Source organism: Eretmochelys imbricata, chromosome 3, assembly GCF_965152235.1.
Source record: "Eretmochelys imbricata isolate rEreImb1 chromosome 3, rEreImb1.hap1, whole genome shotgun sequence".
NCBI lineage: Eukaryota > Metazoa > Chordata > Testudines > Cheloniidae > Eretmochelys > Eretmochelys imbricata.
The window spans coordinates 206,369,261-206,395,599 of NC_135574.1; the positions used below are offsets into that span (position 1 = coordinate 206,369,261).

The 26,339-nt window shown below is 39.1% G+C and overlaps 1 protein-coding gene across 2 annotated transcripts in view; it reads right to left on the minus strand.

The window, feature by feature from the left end:
* RALGAPA2 (Ral GTPase activating protein catalytic subunit alpha 2) overlaps positions 1–26,339 on the minus strand; it is a 304,928-nt gene that overhangs the window by 194,290 nt on the left and 84,299 nt on the right. For both annotated transcript variants that reach the window (XM_077814154.1, XM_077814153.1), the window contains exons 17-23: positions 15,853–15,990; positions 12,885–12,982; positions 8,641–8,731; positions 8,290–8,466; positions 2,860–3,053; positions 2,110–2,208; positions 1,669–1,824 (exon numbers count right to left, since the gene is read on the minus strand). In XM_077814154.1, the coding sequence (XP_077670280.1) occupies positions 1,669–1,824; positions 2,110–2,208; positions 2,860–3,053; positions 8,290–8,466; positions 8,641–8,731; positions 12,885–12,982; positions 15,853–15,990 (953 nt within the window). The remainder of the gene's footprint in view (positions 1–1,668; positions 1,825–2,109; positions 2,209–2,859; positions 3,054–8,289; positions 8,467–8,640; positions 8,732–12,884; positions 12,983–15,852; positions 15,991–26,339) is intronic.

The window sequence follows — 26,339 nt, forward strand, 5'->3', positions numbered from 1 at the left end:
GAAAGCCTTGAACAGAAAATTCAGAGTCTGAGTCAGAATGCTCCTCCACATATTGTATCGTAGCTGACAACCCCTCGTCATGGATAACAGAAGTTGTGGAAGAGGCAAGTTTCACAGCAACATGAGCAGTTGGTGACCCAGCAGACCTTGGTACCGAGAGATGTCTGGAGGTCACAAGCTGTAGAGATTCAGGTTCACTCAGTACCATGAGGTCTTTTGGGTACCAATATTCCCACAGTACTGGGAGCACAACAGAACTTGGTACAGGCACCAATTATGTTCTGGATGCCATTGTCCAAGGCACTGATGTCGGTATTGAGGGGAATCACAGATTCCATTGAAACCGCTTTGTTGCTCATATTATTCTTCACTATAGAGTCCTTTACTGCTGAGGTATGGGACTTAGTTGACATCTTACAGTGCTTTGCAGTGGCTGAAGTTCTCAGAGCCTCATTAGCACTCCACTTGGGGCCTGAAGTCTCTAGTGACCAAGTCGTCTTTGAGGAGAAATTCTCTATTCTGCTCCTCTTATTGCCCTCTTTAGTCTGAGTGGGAAGCTCTCGGTACCCCCTGCACCGTTGTCGGTACCTCACTCATGGACAATGTCGGAGATCAGGGTTTCGATGCCATCTTCACCTTGGAAGCTCTCGTGAGTTGTGACCATGATCTTGACATTGACAGGGCACTGACATAAGTAGAGGGTCTCTGTACAGAGGGATTTCTCTGCAGCCGGGACAGAAGCCAGTCTTAAGGCTTGCTCCATTATTAAGAGCCAGTATGTTTTCCCTTGCTCTTAAAGGATCTTCCCTGAACAGAAGCTAAGATCTTGCATTTGCTGGGAATATGACAGTCTCTCAAACAACTAATACACTGAGATTGCCCGTCACTGACAGAGATTGCTTGTTGACAAGAGAGGCATCTTTTAAACCCTGAGGAGTCCAACATTCCAGATAGAAGCAAGTTCGTTAGGGCCCCTCAATAAGGGATAACACAAACAAAAATGTATTTTTTTTTAAAGAAAAGAAATAAACAAATGTGAACAAACATTCCAAAAGCTATAAGGAGGTAAACGTACTACTACTGCTGCTGCTGCTAAGAACTAATAATGCTAAGAATACTCATAAAAGAGGAAAAAGGGGCACACTAAATTCCATCTCTCCCAGGAGGAGACTGAGAAGAAATTGAGAGCAGTTTGCCCATGCATCCCTGTATAACCTCTGTATGGGGCACAAGGATGCGTAAGTCGCATACGTGAGCCCAACGGGCACTGCTACCAAAATTCTCCAATCAAAGGTGGATGCGCAGCTGAAGTGGAGCACCCACAGGGACATGACTTGAAAAACAACAATTATTCTTACTGATGAAACAAGCACACCAGCAGCAGTCTGAAAGTTTACAAGCTGGAAAGAACAAAAATTGGGAGAACAGAAAAGGAGGCAAATATACAATACACAAATAGGGAGAAGAATCGTTTAGGCTATAGGATAAATAATTTCTAGCCCATACTTTATTTTAGTTTGTGTTACAGCCATTTCCCTCCAACTTCACAGCTTCAAATTTGCTAATCCAGGCTTCGCCATCAAAACAATGTAGTAAAAATGTGTAAATGCAGTAGTAAATACAGTAAATGCAATTAAATTACTTTAAAAAGAAAAGTCAAGCTTTTACCTGATCTTCACTAGTTAAGCCAATGTGCATCACGAGATAAAAATGCACTAGGAAATCAGAATTTGGCAAAACATCTTGGCGCCTAGTCATCATAGCACAGATCAACCTGTATGCTTGAAGTTTGCCTTCTTTATATTCATTTGGCAAGGTTGTTGCCTGAAAAGAGCAGAGAATTTTTATTAACAGACAAACAGCAACCAACTGTATGTATACTGTATGTATACGTGCCAATAAATGTTTTGAAGCCACATTCTAAATATGGATTCTCAAGAGTCGCTTAGCTGTTCTAGACAAAAGTATAGCTAAAGGGTGGACGCTGATTATTTTTCTAATACATCTAGAACAAGGATTGCAGAAAGAAACACTGTAAAATGCCATTAAGTGATTCAATATAGACATGCAGTAAAATACTACTCTGCGCAGAATTTAAAACTAATTTACCTTGAACAACCATGCTGCAAATATTCTGAGAGGTGGAATTAAAACAGGAGGAGAAGGTGTAGACTGGTTGTCCAAACTTATAGCAAGATTGTCCCTTATCTGATTTAAAAAGAAAAGGGAGGGGATTAACAAAATAATATTTAATACATTAAAATGAGTATTATTTACAATACATGATTACTTCCCAGCCTTTCTACTGGAAGTGCTGTCATCTGTCTGTCTCTCTCTCTCTTGCATACACATACATACACACACCCACACCCACTTTCCAATGAACTCAAATTCAACAGAAAAGTGTGTGGTAGTATTCCTCCATCCTAATCAAATATTATCATGTTAAGGTTGTACTGTGGAAATTTACACTAACTCCCAACATTTGTGGATTATTTTGTACTTTCAATTCATTGCTTCTATTTCACTATTTTACCATCTCAGAATATACTAATTTAAATCCTTTTTGTTACTGCACAAAATTGTCTTTTATTAGGTGTTTTTACTGAAATTTGAACATCCTTTTTCTTTATTTACAATATAACCTTTCCCTCCAAACACCACACTTTATTGATTTATTCACTGTTAAAGTTACAGTATCACTAAAAGAACCAGCATGAGCAGTTGAAACTCCTTAAATATTCTAATAAAAAATCTATTTTACTGCTTAGTAAACTTTTATTAGAATATAAATTAATTTTTATAGCAAATACAAAATCACTCTCTTTGCATTAGAATAAAACACATTAAAAACAATACCTTTGCCAGTTTGTACCATAGTTCATAGAGATACCCAAAAACTTTGGCATGGATTTTAGGAGACTGGATATTATTCACATCTCCAAGAATTCCCAAGATCCTTCTCCATAATACAGCAGCTGAATCAGGATGCCAACCTATGAGGTTTCCACCAGCAATTATACTGCAGTCATCAGCAAGGAACTCGCTGCTGTCTATAGAATAAAAAAAATTGGTTTCCATCAGTTATAAATGCAGTGGGTAGTCTATCTGTGGTCCACAAAACCCAAACAATCATTCATATAAAACAAGGGAGTAATGGTTATGAAAAAAGTTTGAGCTATGAATTTAAGCATTCATTATGCAAAATATATATTCAGAGCAACACCTTTCTCAAGGAATGTTTCTACAGATAATTGGTAAAAATGCCCTGCCAAGTCATCTTTTCTCCTGGAGCTGCATCCAATTTTGGCCCTTTTATAGCCTCTTGAACTTCCTATTGTGAGGTATCCTCATCCAGTCTCTTCTTTTCTAATTCCAACATGATTGGCATTTGAAACTCAGAAATAAAACATCATAAAGACATTTAGCCATTTGCATTCCCTTAGATGCAGTGAGGGAATAATGGGAACAAACAAATGCTTTCTTTATAAGTTTAGAAGTCAAATATGGGAATTTTTTACTCCAGTACAATTAATTTAGTTAGGAAAAAATAAACTTTACCTAATACCCCAAGTACTGTGTGATGTTCCCCATTCAGAAAACACAAAGATTCAAGACAGTAAAATAATGGTTTTCATTATTAAAACACAGGCTACTACTTACTAAAATCATGGCTAGCACATTAGGCAAGATGAAAGGGAAACTGAGCTTCATTAACTATTCTACAGAAGAAATGGGCAGTATCTACAGATAGTGGCACACTACATGACAGACAAAGAATAATTTGTAGTCACTGAGGGTCATGGAATTAGGGAAGGCTTTTATTAGGGTTTAACAGCAGTATCGAGAGTCTCCTAAATAATTTGCTCTGGATTCAAAGCGTAGGTATTTGATTACAATGATTTATTCATGCCGTGAAGAGGTGGTACATACAAAATGTTTACAATTTCATTTTTTCCTTATTTCACTAGGTAGGATTGCCCCTTAAGCACCATTCTCACTTATCAATTACTAGCAGACGTAGAAGGCTATGTCAGGGATTACACTGCAAGGGGATGACACACTAATATTAGTAAGAAATCCATGTAAAACTATTTCTATCACTTAGATCATCATGGAGAAGACGAGATTTTTCTGGATATAAATTAAATCATTCTCAATTAGCAAAAAACCCTACAATTCCACCATGTTTATGCTGTGAGAGTTTAAATGGGTAATAAAAAACTTCATTTGTTTGGGAATTAACATGACTATGTTATTAAACAATGCAGACAGGCATACACGGAAGCCAATTATAGAAAACATCAAGGAAGAATGACAAGTGGGATTCCTGGAACCTTTGCTGGGTAGGTCTTTGTAAAGGTGATTTCTACCGCAGAATTAAATTTTCACTTAAAATGCATCCTTTGGAGTGTATCCTTTTCCGAGCAGAGCTTAATGTGGGCTTCATCCAAGCACTTTAAGCAGGTCAGATGGGGATCACTGACCAGCATAGGCTTTTAACAAATCTCACAGGACTTAATCCTGGGGAGCAAGGCATCCTTTTGGTACCGAGCACAGTACCAAAAGAGGAAAACTGGTCCAAATGGATACAAGCATAGAAACCTAATGTTAATTTACTTAAGAAAAAAACAAAAAAACAAACCAACCAACCATAACTAACTGCAACTATCTACAAAGAGAGAGGAAGGCACTTGAGTTAATAAGACCAAGATCATTCCAACCACCATCACTGGTGTTAAGAAGGAACTGAGGGGAGTCGGGGGTGGACCCACCCTGTTATACCAGTGTGTAGCGGCATGTGGCAACACAAAGTGCTCAAGTCACCTGACTGGTACTGCTGAGGGGAAAAAAATCTCTGACCTCTGTGCACAAGGAGCACACACACTTACAGTGGAATGGCCATGTGCGATCACTCCAAGAACTCATATAATATGCATGCATGAACTTTAAATTAGTATAACTTTTACTGTCCTTGGTATTTTCATGTTATTTCTCTTTTCTGATTGGTTTATTACCACCGATTACACACTCTTACCCAACACCAGCACTAGAGGCTTCTACAAACAAACTGCAAGTTTAGCTTGAGAGAACTTTTAAATCGCAAGCCCAAATACACTTACCTTTGGAGAAACAGGTATTAATGAAAACATTAAGTAAAATTAACCCAAATAGCCATAACATAAACTGAAAACCATAAATGAGCTCCAATTAGATGCATCATTTTACTGTATCTATTGAAATTGATCACATTGTCTCCTTCACTACAGTGCACAGAGGGGAGCTAAAACAGGAGTATTTACAGTGGAAACTCCAAAGGAGTAATGGCAACAGTTCCACAGCATGCTCTTGTTCTTTCCCCAGCCCAACAGAAGCCATTAAAGCAGATGCACTACAGAGTAGGGGCTCTGCACATTGGGAGGTAGTAAGTTTAGGAGAGGGATGCTCTCTGCAGCATCATCCCCCAAGAATTATGATGCATTATTAATATATGCTGGTTGGTCAGTAAAACCCTCAGAAGTTCTGAGGGAGCTGTAGTGTCATAGCAGAATGGGGTGTCTCAGGGAGCCAGCTCTACAGAAGTTTCCAGCTTTGACAAGGAAACCTGAATCACTCAAAGGATATGAAAGGCCAAATCCTCCGTCCTTTCTGCATGAACTCAAAACTTTACATCAGACAGAAGAAAATGAAGTTAACTCAAAGAATTAAACCTTGGAATTTCTGAGCCCCACTAAATCTAAAAATGGTTTCAAAGAAAGAAAGATATTAATATTTAACATGACTAACACTCTCTCAACATGAGAAATGCAGTTATGCACATTCATTCTGTTAGGTAATTACAATCTTATTACTACATTTGCCTTTCTGCTCTAGATTAATGATCAAATTATTTTATAAAAATAGTTTTCTTTTGCATATGCAAAGAGCAAAGTTCTTGTATTATGGATAGAAAGCAAGCTAGCAATTTGTCTTCTTCACATAGGTAATAATCCTTAACATATGTTATATTACAATTTCCCTTTGTACCGATGACAAGCTGAACTATTGAACTGGATGAACTTATTCATTATATTAGTAGTATTTCAAAGAATAATTGAATAAATGGAGTAGATAACCCTGAAACTATATATCTCATTATAGAAAATAGCCTACCAGAAAAATTCTTATGTTACCTGATTAAGTTACTGAAATAAAATCTATGATGCACTTATTAAAAATTAGATGAAAAGTAGCCTTTACAAAGAACAAAAGCACCAAAAGAATACAATACATAGTCATAAATAATGAGTCCTATATGTCAAAGTTACAATAATTAAAATGAAAAAGGTAAAGGAAAATTACTAACAAACTGACTTTTCTTAGGGTGTTCCCTTCATTAGGTCCATATTCTAATGTATTTCCTAATGACACTGCAGACTGCTAGATAATTAAAGCATATGCACAATACTATAAAAAAACCCTGCAACATGGAGGGTGAAATCCTGCTCCTCCCTCAGATCAGTAAGATTTTTGCTCCTGACTTCAACTGGACAAAGATTATACCTATAGAGTGATTGTTTCAGAGAGTATAAATACTGAATTACAATTTACCATTATCTTCAGTCTGACTTTCTAAATCCTTTAATAAAGGGAGTCTGCAATTCCCATTTCTGATTCAGCATTCACAGCAAAAGCTTGGAGACATGGATTCCAAATGCTTAATCTTGAGAAAATCATTGTCATGAGGAAACAGCAGCAACTGAAGAATAGTACATTCAGGAAGAAAGAATCATGGCTAGCAAGTAGGATTTTCCCCCTTATTTACTTATAAAATCTTTCTAATCTCCAACAAATGAAATCTATGAAAGTAAAGTGGTAAAGAAGTTTCTATCTGAAGGAAACAAGAGACAGAAAATGAAAAGCATGGAACAAAAGCATGGAAGTATAGTCAATACTGCTATATTCTTTGATAACCTTTGGAAGGAACTTTGTATAGGCCCTTGACATGTCTTTAGTTTTGCTCCCTTACTGCTTTCTATATGAAACAGAAGTTAACTACCATTTCAGTCTTCTATTTTTATACCAGTTACCTATCATAGGCCATAAGAACTTTGTTCTGTAATCTCCAAAGCTACACTACAAAGCTACCAAATACCTGCCCTTGTGTACAGACAACCTCTCTCTTAAATCTTCATAAATATATTAGTTGCTTCTCATTAAAATATGACACATTTCAAGAGTTGGCAGGCTGGAAGAGATATTAACTAAATATTGGATTTTCAAAAGTGTCTCAGTGATATCATCAATTATTCCCTGTGTCCACTGAAGCTAGGATGAGAAGTAATGGGCTTAAGCTGTAGCAAGTGAGATTTAGGTTAGATAATAGGAAAAGCTTTCCAACTATAAGGATAGTTAACCTGTGGAATAGGCTTCCCAGGGAAGCTGAGGAATCCCCATCACTGGAGGTTTTCAAGAACAGGTTGGACAAACACCTGTCATGGATGGTTTAGGTTTACTTGGTCCTTCCCTCAGGGCGGGGACCTGGACTTAATGATTTCTCAAAATCCCTTCCAACCCCACATTCCTATGATTCTAAAATGGTATCTAATATAATTAAATAGTAGGATATTAAGTTCTACTGCCAATTTTAACTCTAGTAGACCCAGTTTCTTAACTCTTGGATGATATTCTTGTGACTACAGATCTTTCTCCACTTTCTAAATATCTAATTACTTATGTCACTACCACACCTCAAGATGAAAGATAACCAGAGCACAAAGAAGGAACTTGGAGAGGTCCTTCCCTTTGAGATACTAGTGATGTCTGACATTCTTTCCACTATCATGTTTTTCCAGAATTGTCCCTCATTTAACAACATATAGTATACATTTGCTGGGTTTGTTTCATGGTCTTCCATTTTTGTGTGTGTCTGTGCATATTTTGTTGTGCAACACTTGACCTAGGCAATCAAACTGATACATCATTGTGATGAAGTGAAAGAAGAGTGTTAACACATTCTCTGAGGAAGGGTTAACTTTCTAGACACTAGTACTGTACACAGTGTTATTAATATTATTCAAAATTAAGAAAATGAAGCATTACTAAGAGTTTACAATGTTTTATTTTAAAAGATGAACTATGCCATTAGGGTTACATGTAATGTCAAATAATTCTCATCTACTTTAAAACAAACACTTTTAAAAGCAAAAAAGTGCATGCAAATTGAGTTGTATAAACTAGCATGTGTAAGTTCTACCGTTTTGTGACAAAAATTTACAATATCTATTGTATTTTCTTGAACATAGGTACCTGTTAAATTTGCAGCATCTGAAGGACTAAGCTGCAGCCAATGACGTGCATCTGCATCTACACAAACATCTGTTGGTATATTAACTTCATGTTCTTCTTCACATGTTTGCCAGGGGACGAGGGTGATCTCTACTTCATTATTGTAGCCAACGAACGTGTCACTGCTAACACTTTCACCTAAAGTAAGCAGGAATTACTAAATGTCATAAGCAATGTTCTACAATAAAAAAAATCTTATTTTCAAAAACATGATTAAAAGTAATCAATATTATATATGTGATAAGTCAAATTAGCACATGCCACCACAAACTACTACTCCTTAAAAAAAGAATTTGGTTTCCTGGAACTCACTCATTTCTCTTTCTCTGTGATTTCCATGTGACTGCTGCAAGTCTGCTTTCAAATCTAATTCAGCTGAACTGCTGCTCCTTCGTATTAAAACCTTCAAAAAAAATATAAAATTGCATTCCTCTCAATTCATTTATGGTTAATTTGAAAAATATATCCCATAATATTTTAGAATAATTCCCTCTATTAAGATACATATACATTTTATACCTAAGTATCACTGAAAACTAACTCTGACTTATTCAGGGGTGGTTTAGACAATAGTTAGTCCTGCCTTAGTGCAGGGGACTGGACCAGATGGCCTACTGAGGTCCCTTCCAGTCCTACATTTCTATGATTCTATTAATAAAAAAACATATCACATAAGGCATAGAGTAGGAGCATGTTACTAGAGTTAGTTGCTGTGGAAACTTTAACTCTAAATTTCCTAGATTACATGGGTGTTAAAAACTTATCATTTAAAATGTCGCATCAATACGGGGCTGGGGGGGAGGTGTATTTTTGTATTTGCAATTAATATTCTTCATTTTTAAAAAAGGAAAGATGACCTAGATGTCAAAAGAACTTATATGTTCTTGATACATTGATCAGGCCTTATGACCAACTTTTCACCCTACTTGGTTTCTCAGGCTGAAGCACTGCCACGCAGGAGGCAATGAACTCATTTGCCGAGGCTGTCTTTCTGGAACTTGTGGCCCCACAGCTGATTTTTGTGGGGAAGGAATTGGCACTCATTCCTCAGGCACATGCAGTTGCTTGCACTGTTTGGAAGCCTACAGTTTTGTTTTTCCCACCAAATCAGGTTCATGTTGAGTAGATAAATCCAGCATGTAGTAATATTTGAGCTTTGCACTGGTTCACATAATATTTTCAGTTATTTATGCAATAAATATGGCCACAACCTCAATATCAACTTGCAAAGAAGGTGGGAAATGTGATATTGATGGCAGCATTATCAGGAGGTGGTAAATATTTTGACCAGCATGTCAATAACACAAAAGCAGGGGAGGAGGGTTAATCTCTTACTCCCACCACCATTGCCTTTGCCTGAATTGGGTAAAGAAACTGCAGCAGAGCAATACGTAGTGTTCCCACTTTGCTCGAGCCAAGTGTGCAGTCTCCATGTTGCTTTTAGACTACACCCACTTAAGAGCAGCGGACCAAACCAGAGTTTCAAACTACATTCATCAATTTGATATTGCATTGCACTTCTAACAGTATCAGCAGTTTCAAGCATCAATTATTTCTGCTGTTTATTCAAAATTAACATGAAAAATTAAAGAAAACCTGTCAGTCAGAATGCTGACATACACAAAGTTTTGAAATAAATGGCTGATGGTGCAAATTGTGCTGAGAAAGGCATTTCTCTGAACACTTCATGAACGATCAAACATTTGTTTAAGTACTATGCAATTTGGTAATGAATATAATTTATTTATAAGACCGTTATAAACTCTGTGTTTATAATAATATATATCTATCAAACAAACAGAGTTTATAACTCTTATAAATATATTCATTACCCAATATATTTTTTATATATATATATATATATATATATATATACATATATATATATATATATATACATATATATATATATATATATATATATATATATATATATATATATATATACACACATACACCCCTCTACCCCGATACAACGTGACCCAATATAACACGGGTTCGCATACAACACAGTAAACAGGCCTCCCCCCCACCCCCAGGGTCTGGGAGGCAGGAGCTGTGGGGGGGCACTTTTGGGGGCCCCACAGGCCCAGAGTGGCCCGGGTGATTAGCAGGGGGCCGGGAACAGCCCACTCCGCTTTCCTCGCCCCGACCCTGTCACTCAGGGGAAGGGATTCCCCCCTCCCCAGCACTCACCGGCAGCGGCAGAAGTGGAGCAGCACAGCCTCAGCCTGCTCCACTCTGCCAGCTCCCAGCCACGGCGCTCTGCTTCCCGCCGCAGGTGGGTGTGGGGGGCGTCCTTTCCCCAACCTCCCCACACTCACTGGCAGCGGGAAGCTGAGCAGGGGCGGTCAGGGGACAAAGAGCAGGGGGAGCAAAGTAAGTTCAATATAACGCCATTTCACATAACGCAGTAAGATTTTTTGGCTCCCACGGACCATGTTATATCGGGGTAGAGGTGTGTACGTACACACACGTACACACACACACAGTCTTTATATGTTGCTTTATGTAATCTTCATTATCATATTTCCATAAACGAGTGTTACAGTCTTATAGTATTAGAAGATGCAGAATATTCATAACAACATAAGAATGGCTATACTGGGTCAGACCAAAGATCCATCCAGCCCAGTATCCTGTCTACCGACAGTGGCCAATGCCAGGTGCTCCAGAGGGAGTGAACCTAACAGGTAATGATCTAGTGATCTCTCTCCTACCATCCATCTCCACCCTCTGACAAACAGAGGCTAGGGACACCATTCCTTACCCATCCTGGCTAATAGCCATTAATAGACTTAACCTACATGAATTTATCCAGTTCTCTTGTAAACCCTGTTATAGTCCTTGCCTTCACAACCTCCTCAGACAAGGAGTTCCACAGGCTGAATGTGCACTGAGCGAAGAAGAAATTCTTTTTATTTGTTTTAAACCTGCTACCCATTAATTTCATTTTGTGGCTCCTAGTTCTTATATTATGGGAACAAGTAAACAACTTTTCCTTATTCACTTTATCCACACCACTCATGATTTTATATACACCTCTATCATATCCCCCCTTAGTCTCCTCTTTTCCAAGCTGAAAAGTCCCAGCCTCTTTAATCTCTCCTCATATGGGACCCCTTCCAAACCCCTAATCATTTTAGATGCTCTTTTCTGAGCCTTTTCTAATGCCAGTATATCTTTTTTGAGATGAGGGGACCACATCTGTACGCAGTATTCAAGATGTGGGCGTACCATGGATTTATATAAGGGGAATAAGATATTCTCCGTCTTATTCTCTATCCCTTTTTTAATGATTCCTAACATCCCATTTACCTTTTTGACTGCCGCTGCATATTGCTTAGACTTCTTCAGAGAACTATCCACGATGACTCCAAGATCTTTCTCCTGATTCGTTGTAGCTAAATTAGCTCCCATCATACTGTATGTATAGTTGGGGTTATTTGTTCCAATGTGCATTACTTTACATTTATCCACATTAAATTTCATTTGCCATTTTGTTGCCCAATCACTTAGTTTTATGAGATCTTTTTGAGGTTCTTCACAGTCTGCTTTGGTCTTAACTATCTTGAGCAGTTTAATATCATCTGCAAACTTTGCCGCCTCACTTTTTACCCCTTTCGCCCGATCATTTATGAATAGGTTGAATAGGACTGGTCCTAGGACTGACCCTTGGGGAACACCCCTAGTTACCCCTCTCCATACTGAAAATTTACCATTTATTCCTACCCTTTGTTCCCTGTCTTTTCACCAGTTCTCAATCCATGAAAGGATCTTCCCTCTTATCCCATGACAACTTAATTTACGTAAGAGCCTTTGGTGAGGGACCTTGTCCAAGGCTTTCTGGAAATCTAAGTACACTATGTCCACTGGATTCCCCCTTGTCCACGTGTTTGTTGACCCCTTCAAAGAACTCTAATAGATCAGTAAGACATGATTTCCCGTTACAGAAACCATGTTGATTTTTGTGCAACAATTTATGCTCTTTTATATGTCTGACAATTTTATTCTTTACTATTGTTTCAACTTTTTTGCCCGGTACTAACGTTAGACTTACCGGTCTGTAACTGCCAGGATCACCTCTAGAGCCCTTCTTAAATATTGGCATTACATTATCTATCTTCCAGTCATTGGGTACACTAGCTGATTTAAAGGACAGGTTACAAACCATAGTTAATAGTTCCGCAATTTCACATCTGAGTTCTTTTAGAACTCTTGGGTGAATGCCATCTGGCCCTGGTGACTTGTTACTGTTAAGTTTCTCAGTTAAGTTTCTCTGCGATGACTTTATCATCTTTAAGTGTTCCTTTTGCATCTCGATCGTCCAGGGACCCCAGTGGTTGTTTAGCAGGCTTCCTGCTTCTGATGTACTTAATACTTGCTATTAACAGCTACAGTTTAATTCCAATTTCTATTTCATCAATGGGATCCACAAACTTAAAATTTCAGTTGTTATCCTTTGTAAACATTTATATTAATAATTAGAAATAAAAAGTTCTTAGGATCTTGGCAATTATTAGAACTTGGATCAGAGTCTATTAATTTTGCCTTACGTGTTGGGCTTCATTTTCTTTCTTCATATATCCTTTCTTGTCTTGAATGGATTTGGAATCCACACAATTTAAATTCTGCGAACTCTCAGTCTTTTTATCTGCATAATCAAAATTTTAACAAGTAAACAAATGAGACAAGAAATACAGACAGTTAAGGAAATAGAGCCTATGGGCTAATTCTAAAACGATTCAAAACAGCACTAAATATGTGCATGTTTTTCATCTTTCCAGTATTTATAGAGAAGTGATTGAATATGACACTCTCATATGATAGTGTCGGATTGTTGTGGACTCATTTATATTGTGAAAGCATTCAATTATGTGGATAATTCCCTCATAAATAGTGTAAAAAACTGCAGTTATTGGAATACAACTAAAATCTTTAGCTGTGGTGTGTGAAATGTAAATGCAGTGCTAGATACTGGAAATGACAAGTTACACACCAATCACAGATATTTTTCAGTGGCTTTCATTGTGAGACGAGCTCTGCTTCAACACAGATGATATTTTACACTTCCATATGACAATTGCCTAAAGCCAAATTGATTTTTTACAAATTAATTAAAAACAAGACACTTGTCAAAGAGAATTCAGTGCCTGTGAAAAGTGTTGGAACAACAGAGCTGGAAAATGAAGTTATATTTCCCACAAAACAGATACAGCACATAGAATGGCCACTCAAGATTCCCAACACATTTCCACTAATGTTACCTGTCTGCCGATAATATTTTACCTACTATTCCCCAGAAATGAAGTATCAGGCTACGTGCTAATGGCAAATCAATTATACAGTTAAGTCAAATATCTCACTAAATTGCTCAGTGTCCATTTATGAGACCCTTCAATAAGGCAGATAAGAAAGTTTGCTTGACTGTTCCCTACACTTCTTAGATGAATGGAGCACAAATGGATGTAGCCAAGAGTATAGTCAGCATCACAGCAGATAAACCCTGGAGGAAACATCTCTAAAACTATATAGGTAAATTATTAGCCAATGATAGCTGTCTTTCAATCATTGGTAATGTACTTAAAGCCCTGGTCTACACTGTAGAATTACTTCAGTATAACTACATTGCTCAGGGGTGTGAATAATCCACCGACCTAAGCACCAGTGTAGACAGCCTTATGTTGGCAGGGATCTAGCCGATGCAGTGTTTTAAGTGTAGGCCTGCCCATAGTATAAAGCACCTGTAACTAACTCACGTGGAAGGTTGCAACATATTTTCCTATAAACAAAACATTATAAACAGGAAGTTTGTATGAATGCTCTTGTCCACACTGGGGAAGAGCAAGAATTCACTGAAGCTATTTTGAAAACTGGTCAACTCATTAAGTTTACCAACAGTACATAATTAATGTAACCACTGTATTCCTCTACAATGGGGAGTATGTGCAAAAACAATTACTTATGTAGCGAGAAGTGCTAATGTTCTATTGGTGACCACTCTAAGCTTACAGCTATATGGAAAATTAGGACATGCAATTCATCAATGGTTGCCCAAGGAGTGGAAACTGTAGTGTTCTAATGTGTTCACCAAGTCATCTAACCATGTTAAGAGTTCAAATTAATTAACACTACCAAGTCCTCCAGTATAGAAAAATACAATCATTGTACTACTTTTTTTGCAAGAGATAAATTACATTTTAATTATGATCACTAAAGCAGAACTTGTTTTTAAAGTATGATAGTAAAAATGAATGGCTCTTACCTACACTACAGCATCCAGTGATGCTGAATTAGGAGCTGCCCTGGTAAATTAAATCCTAATTTTTCTAATGTAGCCAAAGACTAAGGTTAAATATACTTTCCTTGGCCATTTTTAATGCATCTTCAAAGGGTTAAACTAACATTTTAAGTGAAATATACATACTATTGAAAATCCTCAGTGGGTGGGTGTGTGGATGGAGACATTCAGAGGTATTATTTTAGGAGCATGATTGTGTTATACTTAAATTTATTATTTAATAAAATAGGGTTTGGAACCCTGAAAAACAGGATTTATTGTACCATAGCTTAAATGAACAGACATTATGGCATAAATACACATTCATACAATAGCAATGGGACATTTTTCCTTCCTATTCACAAATGTAGTTTAATGAGATTCAAAGGCAGCTTAATACAGTATAGCCACTGTATGTCTGTCATAAATATAAAGGGAAGGGGAAACCCCTTTAAAATCCCTCCTGGCCAGAGGAAAAATCCTCTCACCTGTAAAGGGTTAAGAAGCTAAAGGTAACCTCGCTGGCACCTAACCAAAATGACCAATGAGGAGATAAGATACTTTCAAAAGCTGGGAGGAGGGAGAGAAACAAAGGGTCTGTGTCTGTCGGTACGCTGCTTTTGCCAGGGATAGAACAGGAATGGAGTCTTAGAACTTTTAGTAAGTAATCTAGCTAGGTATGTGTTAGATTATGATTTCTTTAAATGGCTGAGAAAAGAACTGTGCTGAATAGAATGACTATTTCTGTCTGTGTGTCTTTTCTGTAACTTAAGGTTTTGCCTAGAGGGATTCTCTATGTTTTGAATCTAATTACCCTGTAAGGTATCTACCATCCTGATTTTACAGAGGTGATTTCTTTACTTCTGTTTACTTTTATTTCTATTAAAAGTCTTGTAAGAAAACTGAATGCTTTTTCATTGTTCTCAGATCCAAGGGTTTGGGTCTGTGGTCACCTAAGCAAATTGGTGAGGATTTTTACCAAACCTTTCCCAGGAAGTGGGGTGCAAGGGTTGGGAGGATTTTGGGGGGAAGACGTGTCCAAACTACGTTTCCCAGTAAACCCAGTTAGAATTTGGTGGTGGCAGTGGATATTCCAAGGACAAAGGATAAAATTAATTTGTACCTTGGGGAAGTTTTAACCTAAGCTGGTAAAAGTAAGCTTAGGAGGTTTTCATGCAGGTCCCCACATCTGTACCCTAGAGTTCAGAGTGGGGGAGGAACCTTGACAATGTCACAAAAGTTACCTTGAAAAAAATCAGAACTAAATTGGTCTATAATGTCTGAAGTGCTACTGCTTCGAGTTAGTTGCTGGTCCTGGTCTGCAAAGAGGCCACTCGACTCTGGTCCTGTTGTATTTTCTGATTGTTGAGCTTCTTCAACTTCTGCAGATTTCAATTAAAATAAAATGTGTTACAAGGATTCTAAAACTCTTTGCACATTTACTACACACTAACATAACAAAGTCAGGTGAAAAGATGAACAAGCTAAATATTTAAAACACATAGAAATTATGAGAATAAAATGAAAAATTTCAATTTTAGTTACCAAATGCTCTCCACAACTGAAAAAAAATTCATTAAAAAATGTATTCCAGCAGCAGAATTAGGAAGAGGTTCAGAGAAGGGAAATTCAAATTATTAGAGTCATAGAGTGGGTGCTGAGGGCCAGAGGTATGTGGGGTTTTTGTCTCACATGGAGAGAGATTAAAAAGACTTAAGACTGTTTAGTCTAGAAAGGAAAAGGGTGAGAGAAGATATATAAATTAATGAACAGTATAAAGAAGACTAATTTGGTGTTCCTATTTACTTTTCTCATAATAAAGGAAAAAGAGGAAACTTAAAAAGTCAACAAATTCAAAATGAATAAAAATAATATATATATGTTTAATAAACATCTTGCATAACTCTCCAATGGGACTCACTTCTAAGGGATTTGATTCAGAAAAACAGATTAGTAAGTCTCAAGCAGTATTAGACATTCATAACAATAAGTAGGGGGCAGGTAAAATCTAGGGGCAGAACGTTCTCCCCATTCCAACGGACTCCCTCATAGCCTATTCACTTAGTTATACCTTCCTCAATCATCCAGCGTTCATCACTGGCACAGACTGGACACTGAACTAAATGGACCATTGGTTTGTTCACGTGTTGCAACTCAGACTTAGGTGCCTCCATAGACATACAGGAGGGGGATCACCTTTCCTGCATTCCTTAGAATGTGCACAGAAAGCTGGATCTTTTCCTGCCGACTGATGAGATTTGCAAGTTGGGAGAAGAATAGGAGATATAAGGAGCAGCACACTGGGGGGGGTGGGGGGGATCCCTGTCCTTCCAGTGGATCGTCTCACATCCATAAGAGCAATACCTGCACACCTTAGGAGGTACACAGGAGGTCCACTCTGCAGGTATTAGCAAATTTATACCCCTCCCCCTTCCCTAAACTCCCTACATGCAGGTGCTAGAAGGAATGTGAGGTTCTGTTATTAGCCTTATAAGATAGGTGGGCAGAGCTTAAAAATATCCAGTGTCCTGTGAGCCATAGCTTCCTCTTCAGTGGCCAACCAAATCTTCCTAACCTTAGAAAACTTGTTCTTTCTTGATGAGCAAAATCTGAAACATTGGTAACCTGACAGTCCTAATAAGATTGTCAGTCTTTGGACAGTTCTATCTGGGCTGATGACCCTGAGGGCCATGAAAATCTGCCAAACCTAATAAAACCATTCTCGCCCACCAGAATCCTTAAGGGATCCCAATTAACCTATTAAGGCTTATGAACGATTGGACCCCTCTATAAGTCTACTAAGGCATGTTAGAAAATCCTCAGCAAGTGTCCCAAGGCTATTAGCAGGGTTAGTTAAGTATAAGCAATAGTCTCTGCCTTGGTGGGGACTGGATAAAGTTTTTAGCATGTTAAAAATTTTAATTTACCTATTTTTTATTTATTTAACTGCCTCAACGACAACATTAACTTGGTTCAGGTTTATGTTGCAAGGAAATTTGTTTTGCTTGTTGTGCATTACCAATTTCAGAAACTCTGTTCAATATATATATTAAATATACAAAAAGAAAAAAGTTTAGAGATTTAAAGCATTTTTAAAAATTACGTAAACCATAACTAACACACTTTCTCTCTCATTCCTTCTCTCTTTATAAGACAGCAAAATCCCTTACTTGACAGTTTCTTATAGGATATCAAATATGCTTGACGGGAAAAATGGAGACTCAGTTTTAAGTTTTAGCTCTTGGGTTTAGGTATTAAAGTCTGATCCTGTTTCTTCATAAGATAGAACAAGACAATCACACAAAGGTGAAGAAAGAAAAGGACAGCAAACGCAGCAAAATTCAGCATCTGTCTCTGTTTGCAGCTGTAATTCATTTGCTGCAAAAGTAACATGAGTAGCACACAATCTTATTAGCCTCTTCAGGATCTGGCAAAACAATTACCAGAATTGGACTACAGTATCTTTTTATCTTGCCTCTTTGGATACAGCAAAAGATTGCATGGTTTGATTTGTCCTGGCAGGTTAAGCTGAACTCTCATTAGACTGAAGTCAAATAGATAGAGAGAAGAGAGAAATATGAGGGGTCAAGTGGGGGAAAATGGAAACTAACACACAAGCAAAGGAGTGACAGCAGGAACTTTAGGTTCATATCTCAGGAGTTAGTCAGAACACAATTGTGGAGATGATTCTTTTTGACTAGTCAGAATTTCTCCTGGGATCAAGAAACAGAAGACCTAAGATTTTGATGGTAAAGTCGTGGGTCCTAGCATGTGGTAGTGACAGGCCTGGCAGTGATGCTAGTTAATGCTCCCTGCCACGCCTAAGCTAACAGTCAGCTCTTTCCTAGAAAATGTCCCAATGGTATAGCAAACATATCCTATCAAAAGGGACTCATCAGAACAAGTATCCAATGATTCACATATGCACTCTTCCTCTCTTCTTAAAAATGTTTTTAAGGTCTCTTGCTAGGGCAATTCCTTGGGAGCCTTGAAAATCCTACTCAGAATCTTAGTTCAGACAAATACAGATTACGCCATTGATTCCAAGCTCTGGTTTCTTCAAACAATGTTACATAACAAGCATATAAGTTACACTGAACTTTCCATCAGCTTTCAACTCACTGTGGGACAATTCAAGACCATCCCTGAGAATTCAACACAACTGTTCTCCACTCCCCCAACCCTTCCTTACTCCTCCACTATGCCTTTCAAACCTTTGTCTGTTGGCACCTTTGTTCTGCTGCCCCTCTTCATGCCTACCTCCTGCATATCTCCTAAAGTCTACATGAAGTGAACACCAAAGGCAGTCTGCAGAAGGGAGCAGTGGGGCTAGCAGGGGATTGTGGTGGGGACCAGAAAAAAAAGGAAGACATTCCCCTTTCCACACTCTCTGTTGACCACCCCACCTTTGAGTGTTAGTTTATAAATGAATTGCCTGATTCACTTCAATTTTAATAGAAAATAGCCTAAATTTCACATTGATAAAACTCTATTAGTTGCTTTACATGTCGAGGCTTCTCAAAAGCAAGAATTTACATTTTTATTTAAAATAAAGCTTAGCTCTCTAGCAGTAATTTAATGGGTCTATTTTTAGTTCAATGAAGTGGTCAAGCTTGTCTCTTTCACCAACAGAAGTTCATCTAATAAAGATATTACCTGACCCTGCCAGTCTATATAATTAATGGGAAAGCAATTAAATTCAGATACATTTTAATTTAGTTACAAAGGAAGACATACCTAAATAAACTGTAGGTCAAGATAAATCCTTAATGTTTAAGTGTATAAAACAGAATAGTTTGTGGGGCTCCAAACGTCTGAACAAAAACAGAAAAATGATACTGTCTAAGCCTTGTATGTTTAAATATTTTTTTGGTAATAAGAAGCATAGATAGAAAGATTTTTTGTTTCTGAAATCAGGATCCCCAGGAAAATGTCTTTAGAGGCAAACATTTACAATTAGCATTAACTTGTGTGACCTCATTGTTAGATTGACAGTGAATGGGATTTATTGTCAAAAAGCTGTGGCTAGCTGGATTTCTCCAGCATGATTTGTTTTGAAGCATTGGGCCCAACCATCCAAATAGCTTTGGGAATATTTTCCCTGAAACTACTCCAAAAAAGAAATATTTAAAAAGCTTTTGTTCTCCTCTTCCTCAAAATGGTGCCCCATTTTGACAGTAAGTCCAGTTCCAGTAACCCAAAAATAAAAATCACTAGAATTATTTAAATATCAGAACTTACCATCCAAACAAAATTTGATAGTGAACATGAGATAACCTTATGATTAAAGAGGAAACATCTCCCAAGGACGACAGAATGCTGCTTTAACAACAGAAGTTGTTACTGATTAATTGTAAGGGAAGGAGAGAGAGAGAGCGCCGTGTAAACCATACTAACGCACAGTACTGTAGAATAATTAAAGAGACAGAAAAAGCCAGCAACAGCAGTTTAAAAAATATAAAGAACATTTAGATACAAGGTGGCTTTAAGTACAGTACCTGAAAGTCTGTGAGAGCAAGAAGTGTAAGAGATACCAGGTAAGAGAGAGCTCACAGTGTGAAGCAGAAGAGGTACACTTTTAGTGGCTGGCAAAGCCTCATAAAGATGAACACAGTTGCTGATAGACTGGCTTCGCTTAGCTTCCAGGGAAAAATAAAGTAATAATTATGTCAGAAGAACAGTAAAATATAGGGATTTTTCTAAGGTGATTCTTTAAGTGTCATGGCAAAATAAATGCAACACACATCTGAAACAGTTCTTTAACATAAATATTCAGAAATCCTACATAAAAATGAATTCCCATACAGTAAACGTTTGAATATGTTGGAATAAAATTGCCACATAATAAATGTGCAATAATCAGCAGGGTCTTTTTTCTTTACAAGATTGTGAAATCTTACAATACCATATCTTCCCATAAATCCATTTTGTCAATTAACATACTGGTTATCTTACTAAATCTTACTCAGTAACTCTGTAAAATTATGATGTGCCACCACTCTAACCTATCCCAAACCTTTGTTTAATACTTAAGAATTTTAGAAAACAGAAGAGAAATATATCCAACTATGTGTGCATCTCAAAACTAAATGAATGGGAAATTTCTTCCTGGATCATTTCTTTTCTGTTATCTGTCTCTCTCAATTCGGAGATGTATGGGCTCCTCTCTGCAGTTCTGGAGGTGGTTCAACATTGTAACACAGTCTGTGCAGGCCATGCCCCTTCTCTGGCTTGCCACCAGACAATTCATTCCAATATTGTGTACAAACTCTGAGAATATAACATGCAACATTAACTTCAAAGCCAATCAGTAAACTATGTATAGCGGCCCACGAATTGTAAATATAAAAATTAAATTTTGTCCCTTGGCTAAGAAGCCATGTAGGGAAGGTAGAAATGTGGAAGACGCTGCTAGTACAAAGGAAATGATCTGCTAAGGAATTTCCCATTCTGCAGCTCCAGCTTCTCCACAATTCTGAGGTGTATGGGAAGTAGCAACCAGTGAACATAAGTAGAGAGGGATAAAGAAATAGACTGAGATAGGGAAAGTTTCCCCCTGAAATTAAGTATCAAACTGGCAAGCTGTTTGTGGACCATCGCACGCAACATGACGTAAAGCAAGTTTGCAGAGGATAGCAAGTCCATATTCTAGTATCTAACAAAGGTGTTAACAGAGGACCTTGTTGCTGCCCTGCAGATTTCCTCAGTGGAAGCAAAAGCTTTTTTCTGTTCATGATGTCACCAAAGACCTTGTGGAGTACGCCTTGATTCCATCAGGAAAAGGTTCACACGATTCATTGTATGACTCTGTGATGCATAATTTGATCGTCCAAAGTCCATTTTTGGCACTTCTGATTAAAGAAGATAAAGAGCCTGACCTCCTTGTTAATTTGATGCTCATGAAGTATATTTTTAGTGCTCTAAGAGCATCTAGATTCTGCCATAGCCTAAATTGTAGGTCAGGGGAAAAAGATGGGAGGACTATTTCCTGCAATGCACGGAAAGAGGAGTTCACCTTTGGTAAAAAAGCATCTAGATTCTGATATCACAGCAGTCATACAGCATATTCTTGGATGCCTCAGAATCATGTACAAAGTCTGTCCCCACTTTGATATTTATTTAAATTTATACACAAAATAAAAAGGAGCATCCATTCAACGCTCCAGGTTCCTCTGTCATAAATTACAAAAACATTAAACTGCCCACAGAACACCTTCAGCACTAGAATCTCAACCTTATGCCAGCACTCCTTATGGGTTCTGCTGGGTTAGAAAATCATCCAACTCAAGGAGAATTTTTCCTCTGCTGACAGCCATGGTGCAGAGCACTGACTGTCAATTTTGGGGGGCTGCTTGCCACCTGGCTCTGCCCCCCTCCACCCCTTCTCCCAAGGCCCCACCTCACCTCTTCCCACTCCGCCTCTTCCTGCCCCTGCTCCGCCCTGCATCTTCCCACTCCCATTCCGACCCCTCCCCCGAGCATGCCCCGCTCTCGTTCCCCCCCCCAGCACCTCCTGCATGCTGCTGAACAGCTGATCATGGTGGGCGGGAGGTGCTGGGAGGGAGGGGGAGGAGCTGATCAGCGGGGCCAACAGTGGGTGGTGAGCACCAACTATTTTTTCTCCATGGGTGCTCCAGCCCCGGAGCACCCAAGGAGTCGGCCTATGCCGTGGTGACATTCAGAACTATCCCTCCTCCTCCACAACTGCATCTATGCATATAGGAACAGTCCCCCCACTCCATGAAGCTCTTGCAACTAACCCACAGTGCAGCCAAACACTAGAAAATTATACTAATGATTTTGTTTAAAATTTTGGCAACTGAGGCTTCAACTTCCAACTGGCCATTATAATGCACTGCAGCATTAACCTCCAGCCCTCTCCTGGACAGTTCAAATATATTATGTTCATTATTCCTTTAAGGAACTAACAAACAACAAGGCACCACCTTACATGGAGTAACCCAGTCACAATAACTTGATAAACAGCAAAACAAATTTACTAACTGAGTACAAGCAATGAGACATAAGAGTCAGAAATGGTCACAAGAAAAATAAAGATAAAATAAAGATAAAACGCTTTCTAGTGCCTAACTTGAACTATATTAAATTTAAAGGAAAATTTCTCACCACGTCTCCAGCAGCATTACTGACTAAGTACTTCAGGTCAGGACCGCTCCCCCACAGTCCAACAGCTGCTTCTTTTGTCTTCTAAGGTGCAAAGAGTGAGGAAAGGGAGGGAGGGAGAGGTGTCTTGGGTTGTTTACCCCTTCTTTTTATAGTGTCAGTCCCTCTTTTAAAAGCATTTCCAGCTGAGAACCAAGAGACAGGGAATCTGGTGGAGGAAGGAGACCTCATGCTATTTCTTTGCTAAGATGCAGATCTCTTTGTCCCTGTCCCCGTCCTTGCCAAAGAATGGCCACTTGATAGGTGGTGGCCCACCAGCTTTGTTGACACGTGGATGGGGCATCAGCGTACCTTTTGTCTTTGAGAAACTGGTTTAGCTACTCCTGAGACTTGTCTGGGAAACACACTTCAGCCATGATTTCAGATTATATGAATAAATTTACATATAATGTTGCTACATGCATTTTACCATGATATTACTGCTCAGCAAGTTATGAGTTTTCAAAAGATACCTCACAAGGCATGCCCTGTACAAAGATTATTACTTCAGGTGCAGGGTGTGAATCCAGGAGTGCATTCCACCACACTTCCCCCCCTTATAAAACTGCAGTAGGCTTCGCCAAGAAAAAAATATTTTGCACAAGGCTGCAAGAATTCAATCAGAATGTGAATCAAACATCTCACACTCAAAGCGAGATTCATACCCTTAGACAGAAAACTACTTGCTTGCCACCAAGTAGTCTTTCCTTACTAAGGACAGGGAATGTTTCTGGTCTGAGTGACCATACTCAAGAGTTAAAAATTTCTATGTCGAGTATCCTAACTCTTATCTTCAGTGGGATCTTTTGGAAGGAAGTCGCTTTGTAAAGGTGTGACTGTCTTTCACTGGTAGATGTTGCACCAACCTTAGTTTCCCCAAACACATTAAATTTCCATATACTCTTATAAAATATTTTAGTGTAAAACATTTAGTTTCAATGAGAAGACCCCTTTCAGATCTTACGACATCCTCAGCTCAGGAGACGAAGAGCAGAATTAGAAGCTGAAATGAAGTCACTACCACACAAAAATGAATAAAAGGAAATGTTATTCATCCTATGCAGTAACTGTATTTCTTCAAGGTGTGTCCCTCTGTGTGCGCTGCACTCTAGGTGTGCATGTGCCTCTTGAGCCCCCAATTGGAGATTTCTAGCTAGCAGTCCCTGTTTGGTCCACACACTCACCCTATGTCTCATTGTGGCAGATACCAAGCTTATATAGGGGTGCATGGGTGAACTGCACTCAGTTCCTTCTCTACTCGGTCATCATCCAAAGAATTACTGAAGGAGAGGGAAAGGAGGGCAGGTAATGAAGAACCCACACACTTCAAAGAACTACAGTTACAGTTACAGGTGAGTAACATTTCCTTTTTTCTTTTAGTAGTGGCTCTGTGACTTCTAAGCGATATCCTCAGAAGGAGGAGAAGGTGGGGGTAGGGGGGCGGTTGCCTTTGGAACGGGTTCTAGAACTGAAGATAGTACCACAGAGCCAGGTGCCACATTGGATTTGATGGCAGGGAGTGGGGTGTAATGCTCTGAAAACGTATAGATTGAAGATCAGGTAGCAACTCTACATATCTCAGAAATTGGGACATTCTTCAGAAATCCACTGTATGTCACTTGCAATCTGGTTGAATGAGCTCTCACACCCCTGGGGGGCTGAGCACCTGCAGATTGGTAACAGGTGTAAGACACAACCCAATATCCATTTTAAAAGTCTTTGGGCAGACCTTTGGGCCTTAGATCTAGGGATTTAGTATATGAAGCGTCTAGGTGATCTCCTAAACCACTTAGTCCTATTCAAGTAGAAGGCTAAATCCTTTCCAACATCCAGGATATGGAATTGTGAGGTTTCAGAAGGACAGACTGGTTAAGATGAAAATCCAATGTAACCTCAGGTAGGATCCTGGGAGTTAGATGTAAAGAGATTTTATCACGAAAGAACATGGTATAGAGGGAATCTGCTCCAAAGCTCCAATCTCCCTACCCTATGAGCCAATGTGATAGCAACTACGAAGACCGTCTTCATAGATAAAAGAAGAATGGAAAAGGTAACTATTGGTTCAAATGGGGATCTCGTGAGGTGGTTGAGAACCAGATTGAGGTTCCAAGGAGTGTGGTTTCTAATGTGGGGAAAGAGATTATGCAGACCCTGAATAAATCTGGATGATACTGGGTGAGCAAAAATGGAGAATCCCTCCATCGGGGAATGGAAGGCTGATACAGGAGCCAGGTGAACCTTGACTGAGCTGATGAATAATCTGGATGTCTTCAGATTCAGCAAGTAATCCAAGATGAAGGAAAGGGGAACCAATTCAGATCACAGGTAGCAACAACCGCAGCAGTGGATGCATCTCTTCCGTTTCTGCAGGTAAGCAGTGCAGGCAGACTTCATTCTGCTGTGTAATAACAGCTGCTGCACCTCTCTGGAGCAGGAAACCTCTATTTATGAGAACCTCCAGGAGCCAGGCTCTAAGATGTAGAACCACCAAGTTGGGGTGAATCATGTGACCCACATTCTGAGACAGGAGATGGGGAACTTGATCAGTGGTTGTACTCAGAGCTAAAGCAGGTAATGGTACCAAGGTTGTCTCAGTCAGGTAGGTACTTTGAAAAGAACTCTGGCCTTGGCCGGCCTGCCTGATCCTGTTAATCAACCTCGGAATTAGGGGCATCAGAGAACAGACTCCTCTTCCATGGAAAAAGAAGGGTGTCCCCCAGGAAGCAATGACTCAGACCTCCCCTTAAACAGAAGGGAGAATACTTCCTGTTCTTGGAGGTGGCATAAAAATCAATCTCTGGCTGTCCCCATCTCCGGAATATGTCCTGGAGGACCTGCGGGTCCAGCTCCCATTTGTAGTCATGGGAGAAGTGTCTGCTGAGCGCATCAGCAGTGGTGTTCTGGATGCCTTTAAGGTAAGCTGCTGAAATCTGGATGTGGTCTCTTCATCTGGCTCAGAGGGCAATTGCAGGAAACGCTCCATTGCCAACAAGTCTAAGCCTTATCTCCCTGTTCTTCCTAGACTTCCTGGACTTAAGGACTAAACAAAAGGAGCACTTCTGGGAGATATGGGACTCTCCCAAACAACGGAGCCACCTGGAGTCTCCATTGCTCACTGGCATAGTCTCCCGGCAGGAGAGGCAACATTTGAAGCCTGGCAAACCAGCCACATCCTACTAGAGAAGACAAGTCTCCCTGAGGAAGAGAGAAAACAGTCCTCTCACCAAAACTAAATATACTAAACTAACTTTAATAGCAAAAGTAAAGAGAAAGGCCAAGTATGCTCTAGGCAGGCACACTACTGTTTTGTGTCAGGCCGAGGCTGTAGAGAAAGAACTGAGGGCTGTTCTTCCACACACTCCTCTATAGCCTCAGAGTCTGCCACGAGGAGGCATAGGGCACACGCGCAGGATGAACAGGCATAACTAGCTAGAAATCGTCAATCAAGGGCTCGAGTGGCGCAAGCGCACCTGGAATGGAGCACTAATAGGGACACTACTTGACGAAGAAACTGAAGTTATAACAAAGTGGTTAGGAGAAACTGAACCACCAACTTGTTTCTATTATG